General features: G+C 39.3%; 1 protein-coding gene across 2 annotated transcripts in view; it reads left to right on the forward strand.

Annotated features, from left to right (window-relative positions):
• TAPT1 (transmembrane anterior posterior transformation 1) overlaps positions 1-22,969 on the forward strand; it is a 59,639-nt gene that overhangs the window by 5,838 nt on the left and 30,832 nt on the right. For both annotated transcript variants that reach the window (XM_089524761.1, XM_089524762.1), the window contains exons 2-3: positions 11,821-11,951; positions 15,609-15,727. In XM_089524761.1, coding sequence (XP_089380887.1) covers positions 11,821-11,951; positions 15,609-15,727 — 250 coding nt within the window. The remainder of the gene's footprint in view (positions 1-11,820; positions 11,952-15,608; positions 15,728-22,969) is intronic.

A 22,969-nucleotide genomic window follows, 5' to 3' on the forward strand; every position in this document is an offset into this window, starting at 1 on the left:
CTCCATACGCTTTTACGGAGAAGTCTTGCAGCTATCCTGTCCTCAAGTTGTTTAGTGTTTTATAAGTTAAAAGCATGGTCTTTATTTGAGTATACAGTGGACCCTTGTTATACGCTGGGGTTTGGTTCCAAGATCCCTCGTGGATAACAAAATCTGTGGATGCTCAAGTCCCATTAAATACAATGGATAATAGAATGATGGCCCTTATAAAAATGGAAAATTAAGGTTTGATATTTGAAATTTATACTTTTTTTGAACATTTTCAAACCGTGTATACTTGAATCCGTGTATAAAAAATCCGTGTATAAGAAGGGCCGACTAGTAGATTCCATAACATGTCATAACAACAGTGGATTGTCTTGTTAATATTGTGGCCCAGCCAGATGTTTTGGAAATCATTTCTAGCAAACTAATGGAACAGCATGTTTCTGACAGTGAAAAACAAATGGCCTTTATTTAGACTGAAGATAATGTTGAAGCTAATTAATAATTTCTTAGCAGCCAGCAAAGCAAAATACACTTGTCCCTCGCACTTTGCGGACTTGATGTCTGCGGTTTTCATCTTTCGCGGATAGCAAGCTCAGAGGAACAGAGTGTGTGCGTCCGATGCATGCACATAGCCATTATAATCAATGGTGACTTTAGTATTTGGGTTGTTTGCGATGGAGGGGGGGGGGGAGAACAGATCCCCCAGGAATCGAGAGGGATGAGTTTCACATCCTTCTAGCTTTGATTAACTGCCTTAGTGGCACTCCTTGACTTAGTTCAGCTTAACAATAGGACTTACTGGTTTAATCACACTTCAGTTTGCTCTGATCAACAAAATTCAGAACCATTCTGTTAAAGTAAGGGAAGTGACAGGAGCATAAAAGCACTCTGCTTCATCAAATTAAAGGTTTGACAAACTTGGACCATGGCATGAATATTACTTTAGTTCATTTTATTGGTAGTTAAAATATGCTGTGTTTAAGCATAGTCAGACATGTATTGTTGGAATTTAGGAAAGCAAACTTAGGGAAATACTGGGTGCAATCCCATGATTAGGAACATTAAAGAGAAGGCATTCAGGAAGGATGGAAGTTTCTTAAAAGGGAGATACTTTATTGAAGGCAGAACTTCAGATAGTTCAAATGAGGAGAAAAAATGAAAGGTATCTTAAGAAGCCAGAATGGATGACTAAAGATCTCTCAATTGAGCTAAGTTTTAAAAGGCAGGAATCACCAAAGAGGAATCCCTCTAAATAAATAGCTAGCATCTGTAGAGAAAAGTTAGAAAGGCTAAAGCACAGAATGAGCTCAGGCTTGCTAGAATGGTTAAGATCAATAGAAAGAGCCTTTTTGGTTGGGTCTGTAGCAAAAGGACGAAGAAGAAAATAGTAGGGCCATTGCATGGAGAAGATGTCAAAATGGTAACAGGGACAAGGCAGAAATGTTCAACCAAAGGAAAATGGAGCAGATGATGCAGCAGTGGAAATGCAGCATAGAATAGGTAAAGAAGTAATACAGGAATACTTCGTCAGTCTAAATGAATTCAAGTCTCCAGAGCCAAATGAACTACATCCAAGGGTGTTAAAAGAACTGGTAGAAGTGATCTCAGAGCCACTTTCAATAATCTTTGAGAGTTCCTGGAGATGAGGAGAAGTCCCAGCACTATTAGAAAGATTAGCATGCTGAGCCCAAACTAACAAAATGAATTTCAACAGGGAGAAATGTAAGATACTACACACAGGCAGAGAAAACTGAAATACACAGATATAGGATGGATGACACTTGGCTTGAAAATGGTACATGTGAAAGGAATCTAGAAGTTCTACTAACTGCACAAGTTAAATGTGAGTCAGCAGTGTGATGGGGCAGCTAAAAAATCAATACAATTCTAGGCTGCATCAATGGAAGTATAGCATCGAAATCAAGGAACGTAACAGTACCACTTTATTCTGCTTTGGTCAGGCCTCACCTGGGGTCCTATGTCCCGTTCTGGGCACCACAATTCAGAAAGGATGTTGATAAGCTGGAGCATGTCCAGAGGAGAGCAACTAAAATGGTGGGAGTCTGGAAACCATGATTTAGGGAGCTGGGTATGTTTAACCTGGAGAAGAGAAGATTAAGAGGTGACGTGATAACCCTGTTTAAATATTTGAAAGGATTTCATACTGAAGATGTAGCAAACTTTTTTTCTGCTGCTCCAGAAACTAAGACACGGAGCAACAGATGCAAACTACAGGAAAAGAGATTCCTCTAAAACATTAGGAAGAACATCCTGAAAGTAAGAGCTGCTCAACAGTGGAGTACACTCCCTTGGAGTGTGGTTTAGTTTCTTTCTTTGGGGGTTTTTAAACAGAGGCTGGATGGCCATTTGTCAGGAGTGCTTTGATTGTGAGTTCTTGCATGGCAGGGGGTTGGACTGGATGGCCTTTGAGTTCTCTTCCAACGCTATGATTCTATGAAAGACAAATCACGATATTTCAACCTGTGTTATAGAGTCTCATATCTAGGAATATGAGAATGTTCTCGTCTTGTAGGAAGAGTGCGATATAAATCTAAAGATAGAAATGAAAAGTTTTATTCAGAGCGTGCCAACCCTATCTTGTAGCATTTACACTCCTTTGGGCAAATTTTCTGCACCTTCAGCCTTTCTGCTTTTAAGTTACCTGAGATATTAATGTTTCAAGTAATTCTCATGGAATTCTTTATGACTGTTGATTCACAGCATAATCCTAAGTATGTTTACTCAGAATTTGGTCCAGTGTATTCAGTGAGGTATGACAAATACACATAAGGTCATAACCCTTAATTGGTGTGGAGAGAGAGAAAGGTGGGCTATAAATGAATAAAATAAATACAAACAAAATAGAACTTGATTACCCTATGAAGGAAAGGCACCAGGTGCTTAAATTTGTATTTGCATTATATTTGCATTTCAGCTTTCCAACTGTCAGTATTCATGGCTTCATTGTTACAAGTAATCTATTATTGGTTATCTTTCTTTCCTTGCTACCAGTGTGTACCAAATGGTATATCTCCTGTGGTCTAGGAGTCTGGAAATAATGCATACTTTCAGTAATGAGAATATTAAAACAATTGAATAAAATAAATTGAGAAAGAAATTCTGTTCTTGGTACTTGTAGAAAAACTAAGTACAGTGCGCCCGCATCATGCGCATACACATACGGCAAGCCTGGGGGGACAAAATGGCACACATGGCCATTATTTTCAATGGGGCTTAAACATATCTGTTTTTTCCTTTATGCGAGGAGGGGGGGGGGGGTCCGGAATGGATCCTCCATGTATGGGATGTACCCACCATACTAGTTTACACACTATACGGTTATCAGTACTGGGTTCATTATGAAATATACTCTCAAAAACAAGCTACAGTTAACTTTAGTTCCCTGATTAATGTAAATATTTGGTACGGATTTTTCTCATTACTGTTTTAAAATATCACACCTCGTACACACTTAATATTTGGCCTGCTCTTAAGAACATGGGCATGTAAATGGGCGGCATGTTGTTCTTCAGCTGTAGAAATCTGGTTGTGAGCTTTAGTAAGAGAAAAGGGCTGTTTGGGGATGTGGGGACATTAATTTTCTAATTATTTTTATGACCACACAAGCAATTAATCCAAGATTATGCCATCTTAATCCACTTCCTATTTAAATGGCCATGAAGATGCTGGAAAAGCCCCAGACACCTGTTTTCTTGGGAGCCTTAAAAAGATGATGCTTGAGACTAAAAATACATGTAACCATTCATCTCCAGACAGCTGTTGTTTTCTTGTCCAGTTGGGCAACAGTCTCAGATAAAACAGAACCAGGACCATTAGACACAAGGGACAGCTACAACGGGCAGGAAACAAGAAAAAAAGAGAGAGAAAGGCTAAATAGATGTAAATAGCCGGATAGCTGGAATACTTTTTCCTTCTTGTTTCCTTCCAGCTTTCCTTCCTATTCTTGTGAAAAAACAGAGAAATTATCTGTATCACCAAACCTAGCAGACTTCTCAAAAGTATCAAAATAAATAGGTAAGTTTCAGTAGTAACCAGCAACCAGCAGTGCAAACAGATCTGTACACACACACACACACCCCGGGTGCATCGTCTTTTGCGGTTACGTGTACAGAACCCTCTCGTCTTGAGATTTCAGAAATACAAGCCTGTGTAATGGTGATAACATGATTCAGTAACTATTTTTTGCTTTTAGCCAATGGATGCTTTCTGGCTCTCCTTCCTTTACTTAATCTTTTCAAAAAACTGGCCTTACTGCAGACACAGAGAGACTCAGCACATCTCTACATATAGCAAAGTTAGACTTGGAGTGTCACTAATGTGGAGTATTACTCCGTTAAATAACATTTGTTCAAGTATATTTGTTTAAATTTACATGCTGATGAAATATTATTTTATTTTAAAATGATCCACACCTGTGATTATTAGGAAAGGAACTGCAAAATAAAGCTGTCCCTTTCTCTAGGGGTATGTCTGCACTGTAAAAATAATGCAGTTTGACACCACTTTAATTGCTGTGGCTCCATCCTACAGAATCTTGGGATTTGGAGTTTTGTGAGTTACCACCAGTCTTTGGAAGAAAAGGCTAAAGAGCTTGTAAAACTATAAATCCCAGGATCCCATAGGATAGGGCTAAAGTACTAAAGTGGTGTCAAACTGCATTATTTCTACAGTATAGATGCATCCTATTCATGGACTGCTGTGTACTATTCTGGTCACTGTTCTCTCAAAATAGATAATAAAGTGGAAAATATAAAGTGGAGCGCAGAAAGGGCCCTTTAAAGGAGCAATTAAAAGCTTAAATCCAGATGCATTTAATTAATGCTGGATAGTAAACCATTTCATAGATATATTCTGTTGATTCAGTGGGTTTATTTTGGTGGATTTACACCATAATTCCTGGGATATTGAAACATCTCCCTCATCATAGAAGGTTATATTTAGGGCATTTAATTTTTTTTAAAAAAATGATGAACAGGTCTAGGAAGGAAAGATAGAATTTATAAAATTATGCATAGTAGAAAGAAAACAGGTATTTTTTCTTCATTTCATAGTCCTAGTCATCCACTAAAGTGGAATGGTGGATTCAAAACAGACAGAAGAAAGGAGTTCCTCCCATGGGGTGCAGATAAACTGGAATTTGCTCTCACGAGATGGCTTTAAACGGGGATTAAACAAACTTCATAGTGATAGATGACCAGCCTTTAATAAGCCCCATTCTAGAATGATCTATGTGAGTTCAAATGGATAGAGAAGGAGGCTGCAATAAAGTACCTAAGAGGCGTTACAAACCACCGCTTTGCAGCAGTCTGCCGGTGCTGCTCTTTGCTCCGCGAGGGAGTCGCAGCATACAAACTGCGAGACTCCCTCGCGGATGCTGCAACTCCCTCGCGGAGCAAAAAAGAAGCTCCAAAATGGAGCTTCTTCCTGCGGCGCCGTTGTGACATCGCGAGGCACCCATGGTGCACCCACGACGTCATAACAGCCGCAACCCGTCTGGACACTATGCGTCCAAGACGTAAACATGGTGGCAGCCATGTGGAACGGCCGTCGCCATTTGTCACGGACTGAGTCCGTGATAGGGAAAGGGGCATCTAGAAGAGACACCCCTTTTTTAAAATGGGGCGTCCTGAGGACGTCCGAAATGGCGGTCTATAACCAGCCTGTATTTGGCTGCTGTTTAAACCTACAATTTGGGAGTGAGTACAACTGGTCATCCGTATTTGCAACTTTGAATTTTGTGGATTTGATTGTTTACGGATATGATTAATATGTTCTCTCTAGGAATTTCTAGGTCCTCCAGCATGACTCTGTTGTCAACTTCTGCCAAAATCACACTGGAGGACCTCGAGGTTTTTAGAGAAACACTTCTCTAGACATTTGTAGGTCCTCCAGTGCAATTTCATGGTCAACTTCTGGCAGATCTTGACCATATAATATTTGCGGTTTTCTCACTTTCATGGGGGTCCTGTGCCCCTAACCTCAGTGAATGTGGAGGGTCCACTGTAGTCTTAATTCAGTCATCCAGTAAGCTTGTGAGGAAGGCAGATGCCCTCCTGTGTCATTACTTCCTTAATGAGAAAACAAGGTATTTGAAAAAGAGGGCCTTGTGCATCTGTGAAGGCTTTCTACAAGAGGCAGGATGCAAATAAGTCATGGCTAATATGTTACTAAGGGCCCAAACAGGCAGGCCAAAATAAAGCTGCTTCTGGTCACTTTAGAGGTATGCTGTTTAAATGACACATAGCTCTTAAGAGTCCAGAAGCTGCGCCAAAGCAACACTCCAGTCCTTAGGCTTCCGGCCTCTTAGGATGCATGTATCATTTAAACAGCGTATCTCCAAAGTGACCCGAAGCAGCTTTATTTTAGCCTGTCCAGGCCCTGAGTGTTTTTTCTTTTTTCCCTTCAGTTTCTGGGAGTGCCTCGTGGGCTCAGGAGGATGGCAACACTACTAAACTATTTTCAGTTTGTCTGTAGTGTTCCTTACTTTGTTTCTCTCCTCTTGATGTGCAAAACTGCTTGGTCCATGCCATCTTCTTGCTTTCCTTCAGTAGCCCTGTCCTCCTCCTGGAATCAAGTAGCAGCTAAAAACCTTTGCAGATGGAGTGTGTGTGTGTATATAAAAGAAAATTTACTTTCTGATGAATTGACTGACCAGAGGTGGACAATAATTAGTTTTCAGAAAAGTACTATGTTGTTGGAAATTCTCTTTAATTCTGTAAGGAGAAAGCCTGTCACTTGATGGATGACAATGAAAACACTGTCTACATATGTTCAGTTATATTCTTGCTAGCTAGTAGAAATAGTTTTGGCATCAGCAGCAAAGGAAGGCTATTGCCCTTAGGTACTTCTTATGTTTTTCCTAGTAGCACCCGACTTATCACTTTTTGAAATGCTTGACTAGAAAAGCCTTTGCTTTGATCTTATGATCTCAGTTTTTATAAATATTATTTTAAAGTAGTAAGTTCATCTGCCAAAGCTTCGTTAAGCGGAGGGACTCTTGTCTCTAAAGGTTAAACCCAATGTCTTGATTTGGGCCTGGCAAAAACTGACGACGAGTGTAGTCTTTGAAAAATTGATTGTGTGCATATCTATGGAATTATGTTGTTCTACAAAAGCTGCAGCTTAAAAATAGTTGTTAAGAGTGGCCACTAATAGAAAACTATAACTGTTGTTATAATAGCACCCCCCCCCCCAAAAAAAAAACCTGTCTGATAAAGCAAAAGAGAATACCTGGAGAAACCATGTGAATAATAAGCAAAGCTCTAGAAAGCACAGTTTTCTGCCAGCATCTTTTCCATTGTTCAAGTCTTGTTTCAGGTTAACTGGAATGCTAGTCAGTTTCATAACGGCCTGTTAGTTGGCCACAGCCAACTGTTTGCTAGTTTTCTAGTCATAGTTTGAAGAATCATGAATGAACCATGGAGCTGAGTGCTACCTTCTCTTTTATATGTAATTTTATTCATTATTTCTTTTTTAAATCAAACTATGGGTTTCTGTTATTTCTACAATAACAAATAATGTTTTGAGCAATCTGTCCAAATCAGGGTTGCAAACCATTGTTTGATCCTGTTTGCACTTCTGACTGGAAGAATAATTTAAATTATCATTTGATGCTGTGAATGATAATTCCCCAGTTTACCAGGAACCAGTATCATATTTGTGTCCAATTGTGTCCAATTTCTTTGCTGGAAATTCTCCATAGACTGACAGCTGATGGCTCATGCACTGAGGGTTGCACTTGGCGATGGACCAGTAGTTTGAGTAGCAGCGCATATAGTCACTGTCAGAGATTCATTCCATGGAGTCAAAAATGCTTTTATGTAAGTGGCAACCAACATTTTGGTTGCTTCATTTATGTTTTTTTTTTTTTAAGTGAAAGCTGCAGTTTAGTTACATGTGCAAATATTTGAAGTTCTTTGGACTTTGCATTGGCTCAAAGGCAACAAAAAAATTGCTTAACCAAAAGTCTTGAGAGCCAGTTTTTATATCTGTAGTCTTTGGATGTGCTGCTAAATAAAATCCTGTGTTCAAGCAGTACTAGGCTCATTCATTGCAACTAGTACATTCATCCTTAAGCAATAATCCACATAAAACTATGCTTAATTAGTTCAGAGCAAGCCAGTATATAGATCTACCTTTAAACCATGGCTTTTTTTTTCTGGCTTGACCTAATATTGGCGCATTACAGACCACCCAAAAGTGGGCAGTCTGCCGCCGCCGTCATTAGCTGCGCCGAGAAGCCCCAGCGGCCAGACCGCGAGGCTTCCTGGCGCAGCTTAAAAAAAGCACCGAAATGGCGCTTCTTTTTGGCACCCAAAAGTGGTGGCGCAAGACGCGCACTTGCGGCGTCACTTCCACTGCGCGACGTCCGTACGCTGTGCGTCCGAGACGTAAAGATGGCGGCGCCCGTGTGGACGGGCACTGCCATTAACTACGCGCTCTGCGCGTACTAGGGACAGGGCCAGTTAGGAAGGTAAAACTCTTCCTAACCCTAGCACACCCCTTCCTAACCCTAGTACGCACGGAGCGCGTACTAAATGGCGGCCTGTAACGCGCCATTGTTAACCACAGTTTCTTGTTTCATATATAACTGGGAATTATTGTTAACTGAATATATACAGAGTTGTTTGCCAGTATATGTGAACAGTCAGCTGCATGTGTGGGCACCTTTTAGTAAGCTAATGGCGCGTTACAGACCGCCCTAAAGCGGGTGGTCTGCCACCGCCACCATTAGCTACGTCGAGAAGCCCCAGCGGCCAGACCGCGAGGCTTCCCGGCGCAGCTAAAAAGGAGCGCCGAAATGGCGCTCCTTTTTGGCCCCCGGAAGTGGCACTGCCATTTACTACGCGCTCTGCGCGTCCTAGGAACAGGGCCGGTTAGGAAAGTGAGACCCTTCCTAACCCTAGCACGCCCCTTCCTAACCCTAGTACGCACAGAGCACATACTAAATGGCAGTGTGTAACACGCCAATATTTGCTTGTCTGAACATGGCCATAAATTATTACTTTTGTGCTTACCTAGTTTAGATTTCTGTTCAAGAAGTTGCTTTAAGCATGGTAGCAATCTTGTTTGCCAGCCAGCTAACACAGTTGAGCCCATGTTCCCTGATCATGACTCTTGGCCACTACAGCTAAAATTCACTACAGAGTAATAGTTAAGTCTAGAATAGATTTAATCAACAGCTGTCTGAATTCTATTTCAGCTACAACTATCAGCATAGGCTTTGATTAGTTCTTCAGAATAATCTGTAGATTGTCTAATTAGCTTTGACCCTGACAATTCAAGAGCTTTCCACTATTTCCCACTGAAAGAGGATAAACTACTATATTGCAAATTCTTATGGTTACATTTGTAATAAACATTAAAAGGCATGAACTGGTGGAATGTTTCCTTCTTTAATGACTAAGAAAACAAAGCGTTTATGTTTCAGGTTATTCCATTTCTCTTACCCAAACAGTCATTTGCCACCTTTACAAGGTTTGGAAGTATGCTGGTTCACCATGGACTAGAAACCACAGGAGAGAAAAATGTTCAAAAGGCCTTAAAGACTACTCCATTGGGCCAGAAATAAGATGAAAGTAATTTTTGTATCATGCCTAAAAAGCAATGGATTTCAGAAGAAATTGAGAGATTCTGTGAGGGAGCCCAGGAGGAAATTGACAACACTCCCAAACAGGATTGCTTGCTTAGTGCTACCTTCTCTTTTATATGTAATTTAATTCGTTGTTTCTTTTTTTAATCAATCCATGGGTATCTGGAATGCTAAAGTGGAAAGCAAAGAAGAACCAAAAACTGTAGGAAGATTCTAGGTACAAGAAATGAAGCAGGAGAATTTTGTGAACCACATTATCTGTTCTTTGCAAATACCTTCTTTATACATTCAGACAGGAGACTATACTTATGGACATCACCAGATGGCCAGTACAAAAATCAAGTAGTCTACATATTTAGAACTAGAAGATGAAGAAGCTCCATTTTTTGAAGCAAAAACTAGACCAGATGCTAACTGTGGCACAGATCATGAACTACCTATATCAAAAATTAGAGTAAAGCTGAGGGGAAAAAACAAAACTAGTCATCATACCAAACTATGATCTGAACAACATTTTAACAGAATTTACATAAAATAGATTTTTTGTTATTACATGTAATTAACCAGAAACCAGAAAAACTATGATCAGAAGCCAGGAACATAATAAAGTAAGAATGCAGAAAAACTTTGTTGGTGACAAAAAAAGAAAAGAAAAAAGAAGGAACAATGGATAACAGATAAAATGCTTCAAGCAGTAAAGGAGAGATGAGAAGCAAAAGTAAAGGGAGATATGAATAAAATCAGAACCATGAACAGAAGTGTTCAGTGACTTTATCTGTGAGCCACTTTGAGTCCCTCCTGGGAGAAAGGCAGCATAGAAATGATAATAATAATAATAATAATAATAATAATAATAATAATAATGCTCAAGGATAAAGAGAACTACTATAATAATTGTTGCAGAGAAATGATAAACAACAACAACAAAACAAATGTGAGATCTCATCCCCAAGATCCGGGAACTGAAAGGCAAGTTCAAACCAAGGGTGAGGGTACTCTACGATCAAAAGAACACCACACAACACAATAAAGAAGATATAAAAATATGGTGGAAGTAATACACTGAAGAGCTGTATAAACAAGATGATAAAATGAATCACACATGGAATGAGGAACCATACAGAGATGAACTCAAAATCCTAGAAAATGAGGTGGAAACTGTACTGAGAGAAAGTGGGAAGAGTAAATCACCAGGAACAGATGATATCCCAATTGAACTGTTTCAAACTACACTAACAGAATCAATTCCTGTCTTAACCAAAATATGCCAGCAAATATGGTAAACAAAACAGTGGCCAACAGCATGGAAGCAATAAGTACACATCCCCATCCAGAAAAGAGGAGACACACAAGACTGCAGCAACTATAGAACCATAGCATTAATTTTCCACAGAAGCAAAATCATGCCCAAACTTCTGCACCAAAGACTCAAATTTTATATGGAGAGTGAAATCCCAGAGGCTCAAGTGGGGTTAAGAAAAAGAAGAGACACTAGGAACCACACTGCAAAGTTATGATGGTTAATGGAGCAAACCAAGGAATTTCAGAAGAAAATCAGCATGTGCTTTATACCAACGTCTTTGACTTCATAGACCATAGAATTAAAGACATGGAAGTGCCACTACATTTGATAGTCCTGATGAGAAGCCTATACTAAGGACAAGAGGCTACGATTAGAACAGAGTATGGAAAAATAGAATGGTTCCCAATTAGCAAAGGGGTCAGGCAAGACTGCACTCTGTCACCCTACTGGTCAATCTGTACACAGAAAATATTATATGAAGAGCAGGATTGGACTCAGAAGAAGGAGGAGTGGAGATAGGAGGAAGGTACATCAACAATCTACGACATTTTGGATTATTATTTACTCTGTGAGTGAAGTGTGAGCAAGGCCCTGAGATTTATTTGATACAGAAAGGAGAAGAAGTGAAACAATCTGTTTTCTAGATGTGTAAATAATCTATATAGTTATAAATTAAACAACAATATGATAGTCTTTAAGAGTGAAGTGAAATATTAATAGGGAAATTGATTCAAATTGATCATTTGAATTGTTAATCTAATTCATCTTTTCTGAGTGGATTTAAATTGCTTTGTTATAAAACAGTCTACCCACACAGGTGATAAATATTTTAAAATGAAAAAAAAACCTAAAACATTTTGAGTGGGTTTTATTAAAATAACATTTTGCTTTTTAAATGTGTTTTATTCTGATGTAGATCTTTCGCTGTTGAGATTCATCAATGCAGAGCTAACAAGGGGTTACTTCCTTGAACATAATGAAGCAAAGTACACAGAACGGAGGGAAAGAGTGTACACGTGCATGCGAATACCAAGAGAACTAGAAAAGGTAAACTGTTGTCTTGTAATTCTATCTGGGTTAATAAATTCAAATTCTGAATTTGTAAAACATACCTTTATTCTACTGCAAAAATATTTTACTGCAGAAATAGTATGGGTTTTCTTTTTTATTTATTTGAAGTGAGGGTGTTGTTTTGTATTTATCTTCTGGTGGTTACTTTGGTGTTCCCCTTGTCTTATATATAATATATATGGTGATATCCTAATTGAATATATACAGGCTGAGATCCAGGGAATCTGAGACAATTCTGAAGGGAACAGCTTGTGCAGCCAGAATTTCGTTTATTGTTTTCTCGGCAGCAGTTCCAGTGCCAAAAAGAAAAACAGTTGTTTAATTTGAAAAGCAGCTCATCTCTGGCAGAGGGAGGTGCCTCTTAAAAAGCAAAACAAAATAAAACAAAACTCCTCGGCAAGCAGAAATGCTACTAACTGTAGTTTGTGTATTGTTCTGGCCAGAACATACATTACCGGGAATCTCTTTAAATTGCTTTTGCATATAGTTTGGTCTAAATCTGCGATGAAGAAATTTATGTATAATTCAAGGATATCCTTTTTAATCTGAAAGATCCTGGTGATAACAGAGACACAATTTATTTATTCTTAAATTAATGCATATTCTGGATGCATTGGCTTAGTGGTTAAGATGCTAGTTCTGATGATCAGAAGATCAGAAGGTTGGCAATTCGAGACCTGAGTGCTGCATGATGGGGTGAGCTCCTGTCACTAGTCCTAGCTTCTTTCAACCTAGCAGTTCGAAAGCATGCAAATGCAAGTAGATAAATAGGTACTACTTCGGTGGGAAGGTAATGGTGTTCTGTGCAGTCATGCTGGCCACATGACCACCAGAATGGTCCTCAGACAACGCTGGCTCTTTGGCTTAGTAATGGAGATGAGCACCGCCCCCTACAGTTGGTTACGACTAGACATTCTTGTCAAGGGACTACCTTTACCTTTATCTTTATATTCTGCACCCTGAGTATTGCTGGGTCTATGTAACAGTAAAAGCCCATAATCTAGGGACTGCTGTAGAAAAGACCTGGTCCCATGCCCATTTCAGGGTAGTGACATATGTAATAGTAACCCTCTAGATAATGAAAACAAGCAGGTAGGTGCTAGGGTTGCCAGGTTGAATACAGGAGGGCTGTTGAGGAGGATGCTGAGCTCTATTCTTGTCTCTAGCGCCTCCATGTCCCCACCCCTGCTCTCTGCTGGTGAGGTAAGAGCCATGTTGGGAATGGATGGCTGCAGCTAAAAGTTGAAGGACAGAAAGTAAAAAGGATAGGTTCAGCTTGACAGAGTTTTACCGTACCTTGGCTTGTTCCACAGTCTCTTCAGAATTAATTAGCAACTCTAGTGAGTGCATGTGAAAAAACAAATAAATCTCCTTCTCTTTCTCCTCAACAGATATATTTATTCCCATCCTGCCTTTTTCCCGGTTCAGAACTCAAAGCAGCTTACAACAAATCAAAAAATCCATATATAGCTTGGTGCAAAATAGGATACTGCAAGTATTTTCCAAATTCATCCAAAAAGAAGTTGGGAGCCAATGCAGCTGATGTAATATAGGGGCTGTGCAGACCAGCCATTAAGGCTGGCCTGGGGGCAGAGTCGTGGCATCCATACAATGCATGCCCTGACTCCACCCCCATGCTGGTGCGACAGTGCACACTGCTCCACATGGCACGCGGCATCACAGCTCTCCTCTGGGGCTGATTTTCCACGACACAGTGCCAAAGAAGCACCTTAAAGCCACAGCTTTTTCACCCTTTCCAAGGTGCAAAATGGAGCCCCTTTTTGCAGTTCCTTTTTGTGCCCTAGAAAGGCCAGATCGGGGCTGCAGCATGCAGTTGCTGCGGTCCCGGTCTGGTGCAGGTGGAGGCGGCTGCAGGCTGCCCCTTAGGGATGGTCTGCAGAACCTCATAGTTTCCTATCAGAAGCTTTGCTGTAGCTGTAGAAAAAGAACTGCTGTATCCTTACAAAGAAAGGATTCCTGGTTATACTTGAGCAACAGCATAATCCAGTAGTCATGTCAGTTACGGCCCCTGTCTAACCACATGGAGCACAACTTTCAGTTTCAGATAGGCATTGCAAATATTGCACATGTGTCTGTGTAGCTTGGGAAAGAATGTAATTCTACTGTAGAAGTGGGTTCAGGACTCACACTGTTAGCAGGTAATACAAACACCAGCTGCTTCCAAAAGCCTTTACTGTGCATGCAAGAAACAGCCAAAAGAGAGGTGTGGAGGTGTTGTGTTAAACTGGCAAACCTGCCTCAACAGATATCTCCTGGATTCCTCCATACAAATCTTAAAGGAATGGGAACTCTACAGCTTTCTTTTAATGGCCCGTTACAAACGGGCACCCTAGGACGGACTCAGTCCGTGCTAGGGTTAGAAAGGGGCGTCTCTTCCAGACGCCCCTAACCCTAGCACGTACTGAGTCTGTAACAAATGGTGGCGGCCGTTCCACACGGCCGCCGCCATCTTGACGTAACGGACACTCTTCACCCGCACATCGCGCCCTGGAAGTGATGCCGCGAGTGCACGACTAGCGCCTCGCGACGTCTTTTCCGGGGTCCAGGAAGGAGTGCGATTTCTGCGCTCCTTCCTCGGAGCGTCCGGGAGCCGCGCGGTTTAAAGGCTGCGGTTCCTGGACGCTGCAAGCAGAGGCGGAGCCAGACCGCCGCTTCTCAGCGGTATGTAACCCGCCAATGTGTCTGCCAGGGGTTGTCTGTATTGAGTAGGATTCTGTGACGTAGTCCTATCTAGGGTGTGTACCTAGTGGAAAGTCAGTAACACCTGAGTTGGACCAGGAATACATGCACAGGAATACTTACACAGGAAGATCGATGGTAGTGGAAAAGCTGTCCTTGACTACTGGTGGGCTTTTACTAAGCAAACTCTAAAGCACCTCATATATACACTGGCATAGACAGAGCAGAATATTATATTGTGGCTTGCTCCGTCTAAGGGAAACTTGCAAAAATGACAGAGAATTGCATAATTGAAATGAATTCTGCAAAAGTAGCTTCTCTTTTGTCCAGAAAAAATTATAGTCACTGTACTGTGAATGGGAGGTTAAGGTTGATGATCTGAAACTGTGTCCAAAAACAATTCATCTGTTGAGAGAAGATTGGGATCATTGAGCCATGAAAGACTGCAAACTTTGACTGCATCGTAGAGAGTGATGTTTTTGCTGAACATATTCCAAGTACACAGTGTGTTGCTTCATAAAAGTTCAACACACTAAAAGAAAGAGAGCTTTAATATTAGGGGGAGACCCACCCACCCCAGTTCTTTACTACCACAGATTTACAATGCTGTGTTTCTAAAGATTCACCTTGCTCTGCCTTTCTAAGGTGTAGGGACAGTTGCTGATTTTGCCTGGTCTTTAGAAATCCTTATCTTTTAGTTTGCTTCTGCAGGTTTAACCGGGAACTGTGTGCTTTATTTGTGATTATGGCCATTTTAATTGCTTTTAGTGTACAAGTGAGTGCATATAGTGTACATTGTGGTGTACATTGTGGCATATAGTGGTAGGGGCAAATTACTTACAGTTGAGCAAGTCATTGAATAAGCTCTTGAGTAAGTCATTTTGTGCAAATCTTGCAAAGGTTATTAATCATTATTATATCTTTTTACTCTAGTTGATGTTTTTTGGGATCTTTTTGTGCCTGGATGCTTTCCTTTACGTGTTCACACTCCTACCATTGAGAGTTTTTCTAGCAGTGTTCAGGTTCATCACGTTGCCTTGCTATGGTTTACGGTAAGTTTCTTTTCCCCCCTTTTTTTCCTTTGCAAAAAATGTTGTTCCATGCTAAGAAAATAAGATCATAATTTATCTTTAATTGATCAAATTAAATATGGCTTCAGCTAGGAGTTTGTTTGAAGTTGTAACAATTTTCACTGTTTGTAAAAATAGAAAGGAATAATCCCAACACATGGCATTCATTTCTGAGTTTCATTTTATAATGCTACCATGCAGCATTTAACAGGAAATTCTGAGAACTATTGTAGCATGAAGGTGAGCTAAGAACATGTTGAATACTTTATCTTACAGGTTTTATTTTGGTTAATTACAGCTGACTTGACTTTGTAGCCTAATGCTTTTATTCAACATACATTATTTTATTTCTTCCTTTCATGGTGACGTTGATGCATAGAGGTTATCTCATTTGAGATTGGTCATTTGTACACATGAAAAGCATATTTTCCTTTGTGATTGCCAAAGGAAATAAATGAGCCAGAAGAAAATATGTAGCAATAGCCTATTGCATAGATGCATGTATGGTAGGATAAAAATTATTAAATCTAATATTATAGGACTCAGAATTTATAATATTTAGCATACAATTTGTATATGTAATATCATAATTTGCAAGCAAAGATAATCCTGGAATATACCATTTAGAGTTGGTAGTGTTATACATATCACCATTCATAGTTGTTGAATTTTATCCTAGCTGTTTGCCCTTGTTAACTTGTCTGTATGACAAGGTTTTAGAAAAACATTAGACAGTGTTCAAGAAAACAGTCCTGTCTGTGAATGTCCTTGAGAAATTTATTGACAATGCTCATTTACTATTTTTTGGTAATATAATATGTTATGAGGTTTTTGCTTTGACCTTTTCAGTCACTCTCAGCAAGGTTTGTGTGTGTTTTTGTAATTCGCAAAAATTGCAAGTCTTCTTCCATGTCTTGTCTTAAAAAATGTCAGTGACCATTTTCTCCCCGGATTTACAATATGCAATGGGTGAATATAATTGATCAACTGGAAACTGCCTTTGGTTTGCTTATAACCACTTTGTAAACTGTGTGTTCATATTATCAGGCACAGTTTGAGAATATTACCTCTCCCATCTTTTCTCATTGGGCAAAGAAGTGTGGTAAAGTTCTCATCATCATTCACAGAAAGGTAGAAGCCCTGCTTGAGTGTTACACACAACAGTCTCTTGAAAATGGAAGCAGGCTAGCACATCCCCATTGCGTTCTTCATGTCGAAAGTGACATTCCTGAAGAGGAGATGTTCCTATTCAGATGAAGTCTTTCTAAGTGAGCAATAGCTAGACAAATCAGGTACCTTGCTGGCATGAAAAGCCTTGAAGGGAAAAGTTAGAGAGCAACCATAAGGCTAAAGAGAGTCCTGGTGGCGCAGTGGTTCTCACAATCACAAAGTTGTGAGTTCGATCCCAGGCAGGGCTCAAGGGCCAACTCAGCCTGGCATCCTTCCGTAGGTTGCTAAAATGAGAACCCAGCTTGTTGGAAGCAATTAGCTTACACATTGTAAACTGCTTAGGGAGTGCTTAAGTGCACTGATAAGCAGTATAGAAAATGTACTTGCTATTGTTATAAAGTATGGAAAAGTACCCTTAGTCAATAAAATGTTAAAGATCTTCCATTCTTAGTAATCAAAAGGAAAGGCAGTTTAAGTATTGCCAGAGTATTACAATTCTGCCTTCAAACTAAGTGGTCCTTCCTGTTAATAATAAGAACAGTCTGAAATGTTCAACACATGTTCACTTGATGTGTTATTAACACATTTGCATGACAGTTTTCTATACAGCTTAGCAAATGCTGTGATTTGCTGTATCTTACCATGATTTGCTATATGTTGTTGTATGAACTTGCTGAGCACACTTTCTAAGAAGATATAAAGTTTGCTTCAGTACCATATTTTGCTCAGCTTGAATGCTGACATGTGGACCAGCATGTCTTTAAATAAACTGATGTCTTCATTTCACTAATGCCTCCTTTATTGAATCCTTAAAAAAGTGTTTCCTTTCAGCCTCCATGTGAATGGAAACCTCTCCTCTCCACAACGTTTTCCATGTAAGGAAAGTGATATGAGTCAGGTTAGCCATTCACTCTTCCCATGTTGAAGAAGGTTTGGTGACTAATGCCTGAACAAGGCTAGGTCAATCAACTTGGCAGACACCTATATGAACACTGCTATATGTTAGTATATCATGGAGCCCTGGTGGTGCAGTGGTTAAAGTGCCAGTACTGCAGCTCCTCACTCACTAACCACAGGGTTGTGGGTTCAATCCCAGCCCGGGCCTACGGTTGACTCAAGCCTGGCATCCTTCTGAGGTCGCTAAAATGAGTACCCAGCTTGATGGGGGCAATTAGCTTACAGTTGTAAACTGCTTAGAGACTGCTGTGGTATGAAGTAGTACAGTGCGCCCCCCATTATACGTGTGCGTGTTTTGCGCGGCTTCCAGCATACTCTGGAAACTGCGCTGGAAGGAAAGGAGGCACACACTGGAAAGAAACAATGGCACACGCTTCTGTGGCGTGCGCCCCGCATGCCACCACCACGCCACCGCGGGCACGAGGCCCATTCATTTGAATGGGGCTTGAGCATCCGCGTTTTTCCCCTTACGCAGGGGGGTCCGAAATGGATCCCCCACGTAAGGGAAGACTGTATATAAATGAAGCTGCTATTGCTATATCATGACCCTCACTTCATAAAGAAGAGGTTATAATATGCCTTTTCAAAGTCTATATGACAGTGAAGTATGGTTCCCCCTCCCCCCAGTGAAGCCTCTAAGAAACCTGGTCTTTTAGCACTGTTACAGACATTGGCATAATTATTATGAACACATATGAATACTTGGTGTGTAATGTAATACTAGTAGTAATAATAATAATAATAATGGTTTCATCTAGGTAAACCATAAAGAGTACACAGGATGCCATGGCTGTCTTATTAAATCTTATGCCTCAACAAAGAAAGTTCTTTTTACAGGCTGTTTCTTAAACTGACTACTTTACTTACTTTCATAATTTTGATAATAAAAATGGTAGTGTATGAAGTCAGGTGCTATATGAACATTTTTCTTCAGTTAAGACCAGTTGCGTGATTCTGGGGGGAAATTGCTTCTGAAATCAACATCTAAGACTTCAGAGTATTCAAGGTACTGTGAAGAAGAACAATTCAAATAAATCAAAATTGTTATTAGTTTCTTGTTCAGTTCAGTGGGGTTGTCAGTAAAGATTTCTTTTACATATCCTCCCCCCCCCCCCGCCGCATCCCCGCAATAATATATTCATTTTGAATTACACTCATCCCTCCACATTCGATGGGGTTAGGGCACAGGACCCCCGTGAATGTGGAAAAACCACAAATAACAAAATCACTGGGTTTTTTTCCTGAGAGAACACCTCTATGAGAATCCCTAGGTCTTCCAGTGCAACTCTGTGGTTAACATCTACCAGACATTGACCATAGAATTCTGCTGGAGGAGCTACAAATGCCTAGTGGTGTGTTCTCTCTAGGAATCTCTAGGCCCTTCGGTGCAAGTTTTGGTTAGACCATAGAGTTGCGCTGGAGGACCTAGATATTCCTAGAGAGAACATATTAATAAAATCTGTGAATAATCAAACCTGCAAAAGTCAAAGCCACAAATGTGGAGGGACCGAGTGTATTCCATAAATGGAGTTTGATACTATCTATTAAGTACCATGGTTTCATAAATGTTTCACTTGGGCTGTTTTAAGTAGTGATTGATACATGCTTTTTGTGCACTGTATAAGTTGTTCTGTAAAAGATTGCTGCTTTTAGGTATCTTGACTTGAGTTTTTGTATGTTTTGATAGTTTTAAACAATACTGGAAAAACATATTCATTCCAGATATCTAGGTATGTTTTAACCAGTGCCATTCAAGTACTAAAATACTGAATAAAGTACTGAAATGACTAAATCTCTTGATACGGGTGGTTCTTAATCATCCTCCTTTTTTATGTGTGGATTCTTCCCTTTGAGTTTTTTGAGCTGTTTGAAAGGCCTTTCTGTAGGCACAACATCATATTCCATTCTGTGTAGAAACTAAAAGTGCTCCTCCCTTCATTCTGTTTCCCCCCGCAAGATCTCAACAGAGAGATTAAATATCCTTCATCTCCTTTCTTTGTGCATATTTTATTCTAGGCTTTTATAATTATAGTCTTTTATCCTTTATTCCTCTGAAGCAAAAAATCTCCTTCTCTTCCCCCCCCCTTTTTTTTTTTTTGAGGTTAATTCCTATCCATGACACCATGAATGGTGTGAAGTACAAACAGTGAACTTCATATAGCCTTTTTGTTTTAAAGCATCCGATCTCTAAGATTTTATAAAATCAGAATGTGGAAATGTCTTCCTAACTAGGTTGTTTTCTGCTCTTCTGTATTCACGCATCTTTTGGTTTTGGCAGATCATTTATGAGAGGAATAAGTTTAATTGATTTTGGGTTTTTGTAAGACTGCCAGATACATGGGGATCATTTGACCTATATGTTTGGCTAGCAAAGTTAAAGTATTATTATTATTTTAAAATAATAGAGTTTGTTGTTCTTGTTAGAAAAGAGCCACACAGTGAAAACTTACTGGTATCTTTTGATGCCTGAGAATTCAACAGTTTTTACCAGATGGAGACTTTCTTAATGTCAACTGTATTCTTAACTTTTGCAAGCCACATAAAGCTATGCCATTGCTTCTTCCTCCATCTTGCAGATTGAGGTCTAGGAGAATAAACAAACAGTTGTGGCATCTAGCAGATACAAAAAGTGAGCAAGTACATGATTGTACTTTCTCCGATGACTGATACCAAACTTAGTGTTAATTCAGCCATTAATGATTAGATGCTCTTTTCAGGAATTTTTTTAAATTGTTTATTGCTTATTCATATTTATGCCCTGTTATATCTGATGGGCGTAGCTTAATTTAAACCAATTTTGTGTAAGTTATTTTAAGCACTACCCCTAAAGGAGATATTATAGTAACTTTTACCATTTACTGAGCTGGTTGGTAACCAAAAAAACAAAAAACAGTGAGTTCCTTCTACCACAACTTTTAAATTTCTTTTGAGAAGTCCTCCATTAATATTTTTATTTTATGTCATAATTAGCCTTTATAAAATAATCCTACCTTTTAGTTGTGTCAAGTTTCCTTTGATCCCTCCTAGGTTTAAATCATTTTAGTCCAATATATGGAATAGTTTTGTAACTTTTATAATATGTAAATGTACTGTTGTCTGCAACAGTATATTCTTGTACAAGCAAACATACATAACTGGAGACCATTGAAGTCCATAGATAATCTGTGCACCAGCAATATAAACAATAAAAATAAATTCTACAAAATAAAGTGGTAATACAACCTATTTAGAAATACAGTCTTCTGTGTTTCTTTTCTATTCTCTCATATTTTAAGATTCCGATTATTTAAAAATGAGACTCTGCATTAGGCCTTATGCTAGTTTACTCTAGCTATTTCTTTCTAGGTTTGAGGCTTGATTTCCTAAAACTTAAATCGAAGATGTGATTCATACCTTTCATCTCAAAGGAGAAAATATCCCTTTTCTGCTGCAATCTGTACATACCACATGAGGGAAAATAAAGCTCTCAAAATTAGCCCTGCCCTTTCCATGATGGTCAACAACGTAGTGTAGCAACATTACAACCTTCTTTCTCTCTCTTTCTCTTTTATTTCTTATAAATCAGAATGAAGGGAGGAGCACTTTCACTTCCTTTATAGGATGGAATGTGATGTCACATGGAACTTCTCCATGGTGAGTATATATTCTGTTTTTCTGTTATGCTGCCAGGTATATGGTTTCTCTACATACATTGCAACCTTATAGATTGTGCCGTCAAAAATGGAGCAAATCATTTGTTAACCAAAATACTTGTAATCATAAATTAATTTAACATGGATAGATGAGACACATTTTAGAGAAAAACTAATGTCATTTGTAGTGACGTTTGTTTAAAAAAACTTCTGGAAAGATAATGAAAGGAATGATCCAATCACAATAGATTTTCACATTAAAGTTAAGATGAGGTTGGCCTCCCAGTTCTTAGAGAAAACTTGTTATTTGACTATTTTGCTAGACAGCCTAATAATCATATCTCTTTGAATGGGAGGCTTGTTAGACAGTTAAGTAACCAATTACCTGCTTTCCTGGGTCAAATAAAAATTGACTGTTGGAATTAGGAAGGGACATCTCTATATAGGTCTTTTTTTAGACAAGTGGTAACCCACTATAAGATTTGGGAAGATGGGCTATCATGATAATAACTTTTTTTCTTGTGGATAGTACCTGCTAATGGAATAACTATAGCACTGGTTTGGATTCAAAGATGTATATAAATTTAACTCCAGATATAAAATGTGCTTCCTCATTTTGCCTCCCCAGTACATCCCCTTGTACCCTTGAAAATCCACTGTTGAATGTCAGGATTCTTCTAAAAAATGGAATCTGGTACTTGGAGTGCAGCAGAAGGAGGGATGCTATAGAAATTTATGGATCATCTTACTTGAGCAGAAATCTCTTTAGTTAACCCAAGAACATCTTTTTATTCAAGCTATAACTGATTTTAAACTCAGTTCAAATGTACAAAGTAGATGAAGTGTTTTTCAGACCTTTGCTGCATTACATAGTGAAGTATAAAATGGCTTGATTCAAATTATCTTTTTGCTTGGCTTCATAAACCCCTGATTCTGATAATGTTTCTCCTATGCTCCCCCGTCTATCACCTTTGATGGGCCTTCCATAGCTTATACAGTGGGCCCTTATTATCCGCTGGGATTTGGTTCCATGACCCCCTGTGGATAACAAAATCCATGGATGCTCAAGTTCCAATAAATACAGTGGCATAGCAAAATGATGTCCCTTATATAAAATGGCAAAATCAAGGTTTGCTATTTGGAACGTATACTTTTTTTGAATATTTTCAGTCTGTGGATGCTTGAAGCTGTGGATAAAAAAATCCATGGATAAGGAGGGCTGATTGTAATAAACTGGAGTACCCCATTACATCTGAATGGGAAAACTCTGTCTTACAATCTGCTTAACTCAAGATAATCCTGATGGCTTATTATTCTGGTTTATTAACTAACATTAAGCCATAGGCTCCTGATTCGGACATAGTGGGAAAGTTTGACTTCACATAAGTCAACAGTATAATGACAAGCCAGTGTATGAAGGGGAGAGGGGATGTTTATTCCTTGCTTTATGAAAAATGATTTATCT

Source organism: Sceloporus occidentalis, unplaced genomic scaffold, assembly GCF_023333645.1.
Source record: "Sceloporus occidentalis isolate IW3139 unplaced genomic scaffold, rSceOcc1.0.p SCAF_5, whole genome shotgun sequence".
Lineage (NCBI taxonomy): Eukaryota > Metazoa > Chordata > Lepidosauria > Squamata > Phrynosomatidae > Sceloporus > Sceloporus occidentalis.